This window comes from Xyrauchen texanus, chromosome 1 (genome assembly GCF_025860055.1).
Source record: "Xyrauchen texanus isolate HMW12.3.18 chromosome 1, RBS_HiC_50CHRs, whole genome shotgun sequence".
Lineage (NCBI taxonomy): Eukaryota > Metazoa > Chordata > Actinopteri > Cypriniformes > Catostomidae > Xyrauchen > Xyrauchen texanus.
The window spans coordinates 37297761-37312541 of record NC_068276.1 but is presented as its reverse complement, the minus strand read 5'-3'; the positions used below and the strand labels follow the sequence as shown (position 1 = coordinate 37312541).

Sequence of the window (14781 nt, the reverse complement as noted above, 5' to 3'; positions counted from 1 at the left end):
ATATTTTGATCAGATCATGTGGTGCTACCCTAAGAAACTTGATATTTGTGACAAAAGAATTCATGCTAACTGTAAAAAAAAAAGATTTTGTCCTAAAAAAATATGTTTGAAAACTTGTTTATCTTGTGTATTCAAGTTGCACAGAAAGTATTTTAATACCTTTTACCTGATGGTTACACTATTTAACATTTTTAAAGACATGAAATCTATTTTCCTTTGAAAATGCTATAAATGTTTTTCAAAAAATGAAACCAACATGGACAAAAATAATTCATTTCTAAAGTTTACACGTGTTTTAAACTAGATTTTAATAAGATTTTTCATTTCTTAAACAGCCTTATTTGTCAACATCCCAGATATATATAAAAAGAAGAAAAAAAAAAGGTTTATTAAGTTTACTTCTAAATTTTGTGTAAACTGTGAGAATGTCTATACTTTGAACTTTGCAATGCAACTTGACATTATTGCTATATTTGCATATTATAGTAGTTTATTTGTTTCATTTATTTGTACTAGCATATGTCTCTTTGAGAAGGGAAGCCAGTTCCAGAGAACTGGATCAAGACATCTTGGAAGAGCCAATCACTTTAACTCTTAAATCAGAGATAACACACTTCCCAAGAACCAGGGAGAAACAGGAAAAACAAGTTAGCATTGTTTCATAAGAGACTTCTTAGGAGTATGGTACCATACTATCAAACTGCCTAAAGGCAAATTGCCAAATAGATTTCAAGGCAGTTGTCAACTAAATGATGGATTATGGATGCCTGTGAGACCATATAGCAGCAATGCATCAGATAACTGACTAACACTACAAAAACAAGAAGATTATATGATTAGTGCTTGAAACAGCTGATGGAGTTGCTATCCTAGCTGAGAAATGTCACACATTAAGTACAACATTTGCAAATTATTGGGAAAAGTGCATTTGTCATCCTTCAGTTTGCCATTATTTCTGTGTGTTTGTGTGTGCGTGTGCATGAGTGTGTGTGTGGGGGGGGGGGGGAGTTACATGGTTTACTAGGACTTTTTTTTAGGTTACAAATTGGTAATTATTACAAGGCTATTATGCAATATATGTGCTTTATGAGGACATTTCTAGTGTCCCCATAATTTAAATAATCAAACTTGAAATTGTGATCGTGCCTAAAGACTATGGCTAGATGTAGCTACAGTAAAAAAGGAATTACGTTTTGGTCAGTTGTTCTCAAAACTGATTAGATTGCTTCAGAAGACAATTAAATGGATTCGTATGGATTACTTTTATGATACCTTTATGTGCTTTCTGAAGTTTCAAATTTTGGCCACTATTCATTTGCATTGTATGGATCAACAGAGCTGAAATATTCTTCTAAAAATCTTGATTTGAGTTCAGCAGATGAAAGAAAGGGTTGTTATGAGGATGAGTAAATGATGAGAGAATTTTCATTTTTGGGTGAACAATTTCTTAAATAAGAATTTCCAACAACATTGGAAGGCTAGATGTCGCACCAAGGATTGTCATGAATTAATTATTGTCAGTTTAAACACACTGTAGGCTACATTACCAACAACAAATATTTTGACCAGGTCCCATCAAAAACCCATTAAACTGTAAGAAACTCCAGAATAAGCGGTTCTTTTATTACAGCTTTTATGATGCAAGCTTTCGAACTTTTTGAGACACAGCCAGTGTCAGCAATGAAAGCGAACTTTAACTCACCCATGATGGTAACTCTGTTGCATCCAGCTCCTGTTTAACAGTGTCCTCTTGCTCAAAGAAGGAGAGGGCTCTGTTCAGCCTCGTGTATTTACAACTCGTGTTTCTCCTCCAAAAGAAAAATATAGTAAGTGCAATCAAAAGCCAGCTAAAGCTGAACTCGAAATAACCCAGGACATATACGGGGAAGATAATAACGAATGTCTTTACGAACTGCAGCCATGTGCGGGTCAGTTCGCTGGTGCAAGACGGCGGGTCCTCGGTGAGCTCCCCCGGAGAGGAAGAGGGGATCGCTCCGATTGTAGGGACCTTCTGTCCGATATCTTTAGGTCCCAAAGCACCTGCGGCTTGAGAAACATTTCCACGAACAGCAGTCATGATGTCCTCTCATATTCAGCACAGCCTATGTCCGTTGTCACGTTGCAGAAGTCGCGGTGCGGTGGAAATGGATCTGCTGTTACGCACAGCTGTCAAACATTTACATTGTGTACAAAAGACAACAACGAAAGTGAGACTTCAAACCATCCTCCTTTCCACTGTCTTCTTTCCAAGTTCAACGCCCGGTTCGGTCAGTTTGAGGATATTCTATTACGTTAGTTCGCCCGTACACCAATCCGAATTTTATAAAAACATATGTAAAGGCGCATAACTGTGGAGATAATCCTGTGCCGTCTGCTTTACTGTCTGTGTTCTGACGGAGCGCGTGCTGCTGTGCTTGTTTCTGACAGACAGCTAACCGCTGCGCACACGCATACTCACACACGCGCGCGCACTCACAGCTGGTCTTGAGAGGCGAGTATGGAAGTCACTACTATGAATACAGCGCAAAATCGTACTTGGACCTTACAGGTACTCCACACAACAACGGCGGAGAAAATAACCTATGTCCAAGAGAAACCGTTAACTATTAATTCAACACCAATATGTCTAAAAATAAAAAGAGGGGTTTGGGGCAAGTTTAGCTGGTCAGGATGGGAGACCTACTCCCACCTAACCCAACTGAGACTTGGCTAGCTAAAAGCAGATGAGATTTTTTATTTATTTTTTTAGCTGGTATTTTCTTCTTCTTTTTTATAATTTTTTTATTTATTTATCCATATATTTTTTACAGGAAGACGTTGTGCTGGGTAATTTCAAAGTCGGATGTGGGATATTACTACTTGATTGATATCTCAGATCTCCGACCATAAAGGCGTTCCATTATCAGGTGCTCGGAAGATAACATGTAAGTAACCAAAACTGCAACGATCCTGTTAGATGGTTTCCTGCTTCATGAAACTCACTAATGTTAGATTTTTTTCCCCCCTGATGTGTCAGAAAATGAGCTGGTCATAATTCATTCCTTCCATTTTAAACCGTCTTTTTAATTATTATTTTTTTATCTGGTTAAATATAAAAATTGTTAAAGGGTTACAATTCCATACTTCATTTCTATTATATTATGAGCTTTGCACGAAACGTAATTGCAGGTTATGAATATTTGTGAAGTTATTGATATTTAAAAGTAAAAAGAACTGTCAATAGTTTTAATTAAACACATTTTATTAGTTCGATTTTTTGGCTCTCGATTATTAGATCAATTAGACTGCGTAATCATAGTAACGTTTATCGATCTTACTCCTTTCTCGATTTAATAGTCTGTTGTTACCAGGGCGCTTTAAGGTTACCATGGTTGCATTAATGTGCGCATGCGCTGTATGCATGTAGCATGGAGCTGTCAACATAAACTTGTGAATGTAGGATCTAAAACGAGAAGTAACTAGAGGATCTCTGAAGTAATGTACCCTCTAAAGGTAAAGTAAACCTTATACCACATGCAGCAGCTGATGTTACGCAACTGTTTGTCGCGAACATTTTTAAGATCAAAAAGACGGTTAGCAGCCAGGGTAGCTAAACAAAACTGTTAATTCAGTTATCCTGTCTGTTAAATTCAGTAGCAAGCACTGTCACTTCATCAATTTAAACAGTTTTAAGAAATAAATAAGTGTAGTATTTAAACGGCTATATTAGGTAATCAAGCCATGAGCTTCAATCTGTACAGTATTAACATATTCACTGTATATTTCCCTCATCCTTCATAAGAAAATAACAAAAGAAGATACTTGGAGACCTGATGACTTAAAAGTGCACATTAAGGTAATCTGCAATTTGTTTGTGTGTGCAAAAAAAGAGAAGATTTAAAAGCACAACCTCTAAAAATGTAATCATATTCCCAGGAACATCATGAGGAGAGCAGAAGAAGAGACCGATCAAAAAGAGAAGGGGAGCACAGGAAACATAGGGATGGAGACTCTCTGGATCACCAACACAGACACCCTGATCAAGATGCAAGGAGAGACAGAGAAAAACAGAGAGAGAACACAAAAGGAGGAAGTAAGCACAGAGACCCAGACAGGGACAGAAACCAGGATAGCAAGGGGGAGGAGGTAAGAGATGATAGATACAAAGAGAAATGTAGGAAGCAAGAGAAGGCGGTAGACTGCAGCAGTCATCGAGATGGCGATAAACAGAGTGAGGCAAAACGACATGAGATGGAAAACAGCAAACGAAGGAGGAATAGAGAGAAGGACAGGTATAATGATGGGGACATAGGGATGTACAAACAGCGGGACAGGGATATAGAGAAGGGTAGAAAAAAAGATGGAGAAAAGGAGCGAAAGATTGAAAATGATAGGTGGAAAGAGGAGAAACAAGAAGATTTGGATCATTCAAGAACAGAAGAGAGAGTCAAGGACAAAGAAAGAGATAGGAGAGAAAGACACAGAGCAAGAAAAAGTGACTACAGTCGACATGACAATGAGGAAAAACCGAGAGAGGGAGACAGACGCAGTGATAAAGCACACTCTGGCCACAAAGAAAGAGGTATGACGATTATTACAATTACCGCCAACAGCAAACTTTTGGTCTATGCTAATTGGAATATATTATATCATGGTATTATATTATTTAGAGATATTATGAATTTAGGATAATATCTGTTTTGTCTTTCAGAACACAGAATAGATAGAGAAAATGGAGAGAAAAGAAGACGGGATAAAGAAAGCCATGTAAGCTATGCATAAGATCATTGCTACTTAGAAGCCAGCAGTGTTCTGAAAAAAATGACATAATTAAGAAACGTTTTACTGCTGTTGCTGTGGCCAACAGGAGGCAGACACAAGTCACTCTCGAGATGTTGAACGTGAGCACGGGCACCAGGAGAGGAAAGAGCCGAAGGATTATCTGCATGATATCAAAGATGGGTATAAGGAGAGAATGAAAGCCAGGGAGAGGAAAGAGCAAGACAGACAGCGTGAAAGAAAGCACAAGGAGGATTCAGACTCAAAGAGGAATGACAGAAAACAGACAGAGAAACATAAAGAATCCTCAGGCCATAAACACCGTGATAGGATAAACAGAGATAAAGAGGTACAAACATTGTTATGTAAATACTTTCCTGTTCATATCATATGTATGCCTGGTCTCACTATTATCAATATTAATCTGCATTATTGATAATGTTTGCATGTATGCGGGAGTTATGTATAATGATGTCTGTTTTAAAGAGACATGTGAAATTATATATAAATCTCAATTTATTATAAATCTCCAGTATATGTTTTGTATTTGTGTTTGGATGTGTGTAGGAATCTACCGCAATACCTCAGTTAACTTGGAGGTCTATTCAAGCTCAAATGAGTGATCCAGAGATCCCTGTAAGATCCCTGTTTTAAGTTTAGCTATTAAGTTAAGACTTTTCAGAGATAATGCAACTCCTGCCTGTTTTACACACACTGGACTGCATGACATTTTTATATTGCTGCTTATATCATGCTTTTAGCAAATAACACAAACTATTAGTAATATACTGTAAATACTACTGTATTACACTACTACTACTACTACTTATACTACTGCTGCTAATACTTATAATTACGTTTTGATACTATTTTATGCACTAGTAAATAAGCATGATACACTTAATTTTGACAATGTGTACAAAATGCAGGTGTAATATATCAATCAAACATAAAGGCCACAAGGGGCTACATTTCTGCATTAAAACAATCCCTTTGTGTCAGCCTAAAATGCACATCAGATACATAAATGCCTCTTTTACAATCTCAGAACTCTGTCAAGTCTTCTCCCACAAACTAATACTTTTATTTTTTTGTTTAATTTTGTTGCTTGTAAAGCTAATGTGATTTGTATGCCTTTGTGTTTCAAGGTAGAGAATGAGGAAACTGAAGAGGACAAACAATCGGGCAAGGATTATCGTAATGATGATTATGAGGAGGATTTTGAGGTGTGCATCTTTCCAGTGCAGAGTATACATATATTACTTTTGATTGATAATACACAGTTCCATGAATGGTTAACAAATTTACCTTTGTTGATAACAAACATTTATTTACAGTTTATATCACCCTGATGTCAGATCTTAATGAGTTTAGTCCTTGAATCTTAATTTGAATCTGACTTGCAAACATAAATTCCATAAAACATAATTATGTTATTCTTATAACTGTGTAAACTGACGAGCTGTTCATCCTTTTAGAATTATGAGGAAGATTTTGAGGATGAAGATGAAGAGGAGGATGATAAGGATGAAGTGGACCATGACAATAGAGGGAGAGAAGAGAAAAGGGAGCTGAGCCCCAGGAGAAGAGAAGAGATTGAAGCCATCCAGAGAGCCATTGATGAGGAGAATGAGAGAATCTCGTCAGCAAGATCACAGCGCACAACCACAGAGTCAGCTTTCCCCTATAGAGGTGGATAAATAACATAATATGTTATCAGATATCTATTAAATCAGATTAACAAGTTGGTAAGACAATGATTTGATTTGTGATATTTGTACTCACTGCCCTATATAATAAATTGTAGTGGTGAGTTTGAAAATGAAAATTCTTCATAAATCAGTGTTTTGTTCTGTTTTCACAGAGAACCACTCAAACAGAGGTCGAACTCATGGCAAAATTATTGACTTTGTTTCAGCAAAGCATCGAGAGATCAACCAGAAGGTTGCCAAAAAACAGAAGCAAGTCTTCTTTTCATTTTCTCAAGTATCTTATTTGTCATTAATAGTAGCTTACAAAAATAGTAATACATTTTTATATAAATAAAATCCCATTTCTAAAAAAGTTGGGACAGTATGGAAAATGCTTATAAAAGCATAAAGGAATGATTTGTCAATTATATTCACACTGTGCAATATTGAAAGCACTACAACATCAACACATTATTTGATGATTTACCTTTAATTTAATTGTTCTTATATATCTATATTACACATTTCAAATCAGATGACTGCAACATACTGCAAAAAAGTTGAAGAGTCATGTGTTTACCCCTGTGTCACATTACCATTTCTTCTATTTACACTTAATTTGGGCACTGAATACACAAGTTTAGAATTTTTCTATTATGCAGGTCTTCAGCAATTGTACAGGGCCTTCGTTTGCCATATTGTGCACTTCATAAAGCACCAAACATCCTGAATTGGAGACAGGTCAGGACTGCAGGCAGGAAAATCTTGCACTCGCACTTTCTGCTTACGCAGCCATTCACTTGTAAACCAGGCAGTATGTGGTTTAGTATTATTAGAAGAAATGGTGATATTACTCAGTGATAAACAATCGACTATCCCATCTTTTTTGGAGCATGATGCAATCATCTGATTTGAATTGAGTGTATACAAAAAAATGTTTTAGGTTTTTTTTAAATAAAATTCATAAGGTAAAAAACATCAAATAACGATTTGACAAATCACTACTTTTTGTTTTTAGAAGCATTTTTCATACTGTCCCAACTTTTTCAGAATTTGGGTTGTAGTAGTTGTCAGTGTAATCTTTACATTTACCAGGATGAAGGCATACTTTACTATAAATATTTAAAACATTTATTTAGATTTTTTTATGTTTTTTTCCAAGTAATTTACCTGTAACTAAATATATACAATAGAATTTTGACTGAGAAGTAAATTAAATTATTAAACGCTGATTGATTGATTTAATTTGATGTGATTGAAGGAAGCGTAGTGAAAAACTACTGCGTCTAATTGATTTAGACTTCTCCATCACCTTCTCTCTCCTGGACCTGCCTCCTGTCAATGAGTATGACATGTACATCAAGAACTTTGGAACGACCAATACAAAACAGGTTTGAGTTTCCTCACAGCTACCTGTTTAATTTAAGTGGCCTGCAAATGGAAAAGGATACTATATAAAAGAAGCTGTTATTGCAGCAAAAGGGGGAATTGATGCCTGTGGTTTTCAAATTAAATGTCCAATTTTTGGCCACATGGTGTATTTGGCTGGATCAAAAAATGATATTGTTTGAGGCAGTATGAGATAATCAGCTCACAAATATAAGTCACTTCACCTTTAGAATTTATGCCATCTTATGAGATTCTTGTGTCACCAGGCTTATGTGCAGTGTAATGAAGACAATGTTGATCGAGACATTCAAACAGAAGAAGTTGAAATGATGGACAAATGGACACAACACCCACCAGAAGCTAAAGCAGCCTGTGGAGGTATTTTGTTCATCACCGAATCGTCATTATAAATGAATAAGTCGTCATTAATGACGGAAATGTCAAAATAATAAAAATAGTCTATTCTACACTTCTCCAGTTATTCTGTTCTCGTAAATGTAACTAGGGACCAAGGTTTCTCAAGACACAACGGATGAGTCCATGGCAAGAATGACCACTGACTCTCAACGTTTAACTGTTTTCCTACGTTCTGCCAAACAGGTAGAGAATGTTGTTCATTAGTGTTTATTCTTTTACTTTAAACACTCGTGGACTATTATAATAATCAGTACAAACAAAAAACTAGTCCCCACAAAAATTCAAAAACAATTGAAAGAGTTAAGCTCTGCATTATATGTAGTGTAATTCTAAATATTTGTTTGCTCATGTGTTGCTTTACAAGAATAGCTTTGCTTGACACATTTAAATCACTAAAATATTATTTATTTGTTATGTGCTTGTTTGTGTCTTAGGTGATGGCTGTGCTGATAGAGGAGAATATGGCAGAGAGTAATTCTCTAAGAAGACTTTGCTCTCAAACGGATGCGCTTTCCTTCAGTGATGGCTGCCTTCAACTCAACACCGAGCTCCCCTTTCTGCATGGTAAAAGAGCTTTTGTTTGCTGTTTATTGATTTAATTTGCTGATAAACGGCAGACATGATGATCGCTGGATGAATTCATACTACTTAGATTTGGAGACCATAAATTTTGTGTAAGAAAAGCCTATGCTGAGATTTGTTTTAAAAACTCATTAACGTTAATTAAAAGTCATTAACATAATTCGTTTTCAGTGTAAATTCCATTTAATCGGTAGATAATTGGCTGAAAATTCAGTTACAAACATATCAACAAATTTTATCTGCAAACACTGTTTAATATGGTGATTAATACGGACAATGTTTTTGTGATGCACATGTATGTTTAATTGTTTGCAGGTCGACAGGTGAGTCTGCTGCAGTTCTCTCACATCCAGAGACAGACTCTGCTCTCTGTTCATCCTCCTTCCTCCAAAACCAGTGCGGTGCCACTTAACAGTGAAACAATCATCTGTGTGTGGAACATCTGGGAACCATCCAGACCCCAAAAAATACTACTTTATGAATCTGAGGTATGCACACATGAATTTGGAAGAAAACTTTTGCTTAATTCAAACACCTATCAGCCTCAAAGTTCTACATCTCCCTACCATTTGTTTATTAAATTTAGCTACGAAAAACATTGTCCCACTCTCAGCTTTGTTTACAGTTTTTTTCGATTGCTAAACGACAGTGAGCACAATTGGAGCTACATGTGCAAAACTCTAACTACAGTCTGCACAGCAGCAGTTCATGTGGACCAAACTCTAGTTCGTTTTTCATTGCTTGAACACAGTTTTCAAAACTCTTCACACTTATCCCATGACTTTAACCACAACCTGCAAAATACTGTGGATTTACAGCACTTTGTTCAAATGCTAACACACTGCTGTCAAAACTGTGAACCACACATTCAAAACAGAATAGATTTCAGCCTTGTGCCTTTCAAACACTGCTGATTGCAATTTCAGCTGAAAGGCTAAGCAGGTGTCTTGTTTTAGACTTGTTAGTGAACACACACATATATATATATATAGAGAGAGAGAGAGAGAGAGAGATTATATATATATATATATATATATATATATATATATATATATATATATATATATATAGGTAGAGCTCAGAAAGACTAATATTGGAAATGGAACAAGGAAGACGGGTTTGTGGAGTGAGGCAGGGAGTGGCCTGATGCTAGAGAGAGGCAGGATTAGCCCCTCAATTATTTGTTGGAATTACAGTATGTACTTTTAGTTTCTACCTTTTTTTCTCATTACTGTAATTCCGTAAATTACTACAGACTATTGAAGCAAACTGCTAATTTTCATTTACCTTAAAGAATTGTTATTTTGTAAAAATGTAAATAAATCATGTGAAAGAATGTCACTCTTTTCTTTGAAGAAAATATGACTTTATATGAAGTCACTGAAATTGTTCAAACTGTAAAGATGAAAAGTTTGTATTTTGTGTATTGGTGTTTGATGCTAGTGTTTTTACTCTCAGTGTGTTCTGCGTGACAGTGTGTGTTATCTCAGTGAGGGTTGTGCATAGTGTTTGGCTGCACTGAGCCTGTTTTGAGCCATGTGTTAAGAGTCGTGTTGCTTGGAATGAGTTTTGCAGGTGATGTGAACTGTTTAGCTCAGGTGACTGTTGGTAGTGCAGACTGTAGTTAAAGGTTAACAAGAGGATAAGTATATCAGAGTCTCTAGTTTGAGAAATAGACGCCTCACATGTCCTCAGCTGACATTTTCATTGAGTTCTACCCAATCAACACCAGTTTCATGTACAACAGTAAAGAGAAGAATCAGGGGTGCAGGCCTAATGGGAAGAATTGCAAAGAAAAAGCCACTTTTGAAACAGGATAGAGTGGGCAAAGAAACACAGAGGTTGGACAACATATAATTGGAAAAGAGTGTTATGGATTTTAACTCCATTAAGCTTTTGTGGGATCAGCTAGACTGTAAGGTGCGTGAGAAGTGCCCGACAAGACAGTCACATCTATGGCAAGTGCTACAGGAAGTGTGGGGTGAAATGTCACTCGAGTATCTGGACAAACTGACAGCTAGAATGCCAAGGATCTGCAAAGCTGTCATTGCTGCACGTGGAGGATTTTTTGATGAGAAGTTCTGAAAATTTATTTCAAATTGTAATAGTACTTTTTCAAATTATTCATGTCCTGACTATACTTTCTGATCAGTTGAATGCCACTTTGGTGAATAAAAGTACAGATTTATTTCGATAAGAGCAAAATCTGTACATTATTCCAAACTTTTGGCCACCAGTGTAAATTCCACAGATTTTTTTCCCCATAATCAACACAATCAAAATGTGTAAAATTGCGCAAATTGTCCTTCTCTCTCCCATTTTAACTTCTGTTTTGTTTGTTTCAATTCTATTTATCTGTCTGTCTTAGGTTATGTGCTGTTGCTTCAGTCCTGGTAAAGTTACTTTAGTATTTGCTGGTACATCAGTGGGCTCTGTGGTTGTGTGGGATCTCAGAGAACATTCTGGTACTCACTGCAACTTGGTGGTCGGCAAGGTGGACTGGACATTGCGTTACCCGACTTTCTCAACAGGTTAGTCAATGCTCGTGGCTGCTGCTGCAACTACGTCATCTAAATAAATAAAATATCAAATATACCTCCTTTTGTAAAATTGAGGTTAATTATTTTATCTAATTTCATTAAAGAATAGTTTATTCTAAAGTAAGAATCAGATTAAAGTCTTAAACTGTCACAGCAACAACTTCAACTACTGTAAATCAAATCAAAACTCAACACTGACTTCACTTATCACATTGTTTATATCTGGATTCATTGAGATTTGTACATAACCCTATAAAAGGTACAAGCATATAAAGGCAACTTTGAAAATAAATTAATTGCTTTTTTAAACACATTTTGGCTCGCATAATACATTTCCATGTTTTTTCTAAAACATTGCTTTCATTTTCAATTTTATAGTTTGTAGAAATCATGAAAATAACATTGAAAATATAGGAGTGTTTGCCTCAAGGTCAGCTGCCTTCTCAAAAAATGCTGCCTTTTTTACATTTAGATAAATATCGTGAGTTGATGCCAGACTTTATATACAATGTCACAAGTCCTCAGTATTTGCAGGGACCCCCTTTTTAATATTTTTCAAAAAAAATTGACAGACTCACTCATTGCCTCTTAAAGTGATAGTTTACCCAAAAATTAAAATTCTCTCATCATTTACTCACCCTCATACAATCCCAGATGTGTATGACTTTATTTCTTCAGCATAACACAAAAGAAGATTTTTAGAAGAATATCTCAGCTCTGTAGTTTCATACAATGCAAGTGGATGGTGATCTGCACTTTAAAGCTCCAGAAAGCCCATACAGTCATGGTAAAAGTAATACATTCGACTCAATGGTGGTTAAATGATGAGAGAATTTTTTTTTGTCTGAACTAACCCTTTAAATGTTTGTACCCCAGGATACAAAAACCTTTTAGGGTTAAGGTTTGTGCAACAATTAAGCTCAGGTAGTGTTTTATATTGCACTTATTTTGACAATAGCTCAAGATAGCTTCAATAGTTCAAAAGGGGCTTCTGTAAGGAAGAATACAAAAATCTCAGTTCAGGTTCAAGTTAAACTGACCTGTTTTGTTGTGTACGGATACAGATGCTGTGCTTTCAGGGCTGGGTCATCTTTCTCCTGTGGTGTCCATTGAACCTGTACTGTCGACTGCTGAGACAGGTTCAAATAGCATACTAACTGCAGACATAGACGGTAATAGAAAGCATATGTTTAAATAAATAAAATAAATTTTAAAAATCACTTTAGTAAATGTAATTCCTTGTGCAAAATCTAGAGTCTCTGGGACTGTCGTTTCAATTAGGATCTCTGGATGAAAATGGGGTTTTAACTCTCTGGGTATGTTTGCATTGTACCAGTAGCTTTATTTCACAGAAACTCTTTGCATGAGAGATTTGAGATCACATACTATTTTGACCATGATTACATTTATGTTCTTTTAAAAATAATTATGATGTCTAATAGGTTGTGGTTGAGCTGCCCAAAGGAAATTATTCTGGATCTCAAACAGACTTGGGTAAGTTGAATTTGCAAATTAATATCCTTTGTGAAACCTATTTTCATGCCAATGTATTAGATCTCCCTTGTTTTAATTATTTTGTGTCTACCATCATAGGTCTAAGACCTGGTGGAAAAGTTAAACTGCTCCACAGCTCCTCTCTACAGACTACTGAGAAATCCCTTCAGCACATTATAGGATGTGGACCTCCTCTGAGCCTTCAGTTAAAGTTCCTCCCTTCTGACTCTAATCATTACTTTGTTGGTACTAACATGGTGGGTGTTGAACATGTTGCATGAACCTGTTGAATAAAAGAATAGCTTGTGGTGGAAAGTTATGTGGGTTGTCTTTCCTATTAGATAGATTGTTAATATGACAGTTGGTCCATCTTGGTCTTAAAATGTCTTTTAATTAATACATGGAAAATATTTTTTTTATTGAAGGGTCTGGTTAGGCATGGTACAAGGCATAGCTTGAAAGTTCTTCCAAAGTTCTACAGATCACAGTTTGATAGCTGTAAACCAGTGGAGGTCACAACACTTGACTTTAGTCCTTCAGGAGAACCCTTTTTCTTGGTAAGAGAAGCTTTTGTTGCTTTGGATGTGTTTTGTGTATTTCTGTTTGTGATAGACTGTCATCAGTATCAAGCAATCTTTTAACACTGTAACATAATCAAGCTGTCTTTAGAATGTATTGTTTAATGTTTTTGTGTGGAAATCCCAAAACTCTTTTTAGGTTGGCTGCAGTGATGGCACAGTTCGTTTACACTCTGTCCTGAGAGAAGCTCCATTGATGGAGTGGTCTGGATGTTCAATTTGCACTCCTATTCTCTCAGTGCTATGGTCTCAGACGCGGCCAGCTGTGTTTTGTGTTCTGGATGCTGCATCTGATCTTCATATCTGGGACCTAACAGAGAAGGACTATATGCCAGTCATCACAGAAAATATACACAATGACCGGTAATTGCCTGAACATCAAACATAAATATACACAATTGCTGCAGTGCTACAATATTACTAGATAATATCAGATAATGTCTCTATTTGTAATTATGGTTGTACAGCATGTACCTCAGGCCTTAATTGACAATCTTCTGTTTCCTCCCCCTATTTTAAAGGGTAACAGCTATGGCTGTGTTTGGTGAGCCAGCCAAACAGAACACATTCTCTGGGATTGCGCTTGCAAAGCAGTCCGGCAAGGTGGAGATTCAGTATTTCAAGAAGTCTCTTACAGTGTCTAAAGCCTCTGACAAAGAAAAGCTTCAGTCTGTTCTACGGGACACTTTTTGAGATATATTCTCATTTTCAAAATCAGAAACTGACTCTGTTTGAGCCCAGATTCAAATGAATATCCATTTAAGTAACAGAGGACAACAAAAGTTAATTTGAGAAACTCAAACAATATAAACAAACTTTCTGAATTATATTTCATTGTAGTAATATAGCAGTATAGGAAAAAAGCTACATTCTTTAAAGGGTTAGTTCACACATAATTAAAAATTGTCATTGTTTACTAACCATCAAACTTTTTTATTTGTGGACCACAAAATAAAATGTTAGGCATAACGTTAAGGACTAACAGCCTCAGTCACCATTCACTTTTATTTTATGAAAAAAGATGAATGAATGTGTGATGAATGAAAGTGAATGGTGACTGAGGCTTTCAGTTTCTAACATTCTGCCTAACATTTTTTTGTGGTCCAATGAAGGAATTTATATGAGTTTGTAACTACATGATGGTGAGTAAAAATATTTTTTGTGAATATATTTATATATAGGATGTTTGTTTAATTAAATCCTCACTTTGAAAATTCTTTATTTGTTATTGGTCTGTTTTCATTTGGCAATGTTTCCTTTTGAACATTTTAGTCTACCCTCCTTGAAAACGCTCACAGCAACGAAACGCTTTTTAAAGGTCGTAAGACTTTG

At 36.0% G+C, this 14781-nt stretch overlaps 2 protein-coding genes across 4 annotated transcripts in view; one reads left to right on the top strand and one right to left on the bottom strand.

Annotated features, from left to right (window-relative positions):
- Nucleotides 1–2411, bottom strand: part of LOC127648104 (extended synaptotagmin-2-like) — a 54043-nt gene extending 51632 nt beyond the window's left edge. Inside the window, exon 1 of the mRNA XM_052133042.1 lies at nt 1703–2411. Within this exon, the coding sequence (XP_051989002.1) occupies nt 1703–2077 (375 nt within the window). The 5' untranslated portion in view covers nt 2078–2411. The remainder of the gene's footprint in view (nt 1–1702) is intronic.
- A 979-nt stretch (nt 2412–3390) lies between these two features.
- LOC127646704 (cytoplasmic dynein 2 intermediate chain 1-like) lies at nt 3391–14649 on the top strand. 3 transcript variants are annotated; one of them, XM_052130527.1, is made up of 22 exons: nt 3391–3492; nt 3782–3835; nt 3916–4561; nt 4691–4746; nt 4847–5107; nt 5326–5394; nt 5907–5984; nt 6237–6450; nt 6623–6719; nt 7711–7840; nt 8105–8216; nt 8344–8438; nt 8690–8819; nt 9153–9325; nt 11206–11368; nt 12442–12549; nt 12632–12693; nt 12820–12871; nt 12971–13128; nt 13297–13428; nt 13589–13812; nt 13971–14649. In XM_052130527.1, exons 1-22 carry the CDS (start codon nt 3478–3480, stop codon nt 14140–14142), a joined length of 3201 nt encoding a protein of 1066 aa, XP_051986487.1. In that variant the 5' UTR covers nt 3391–3477; the 3' UTR covers nt 14143–14649. The 3 variants fall into 3 exon arrangements, with proteins under 3 accessions (XP_051986487.1, XP_051986505.1, XP_051986495.1); XM_052130545.1 differs by lacking the exon at nt 5326–5394; XM_052130535.1 differs by lacking the exon at nt 3782–3835 and having other exon boundaries at nt 3418–3492.
- The last annotated feature ends 132 nt before the right edge of the window (nt 14650–14781 follow it).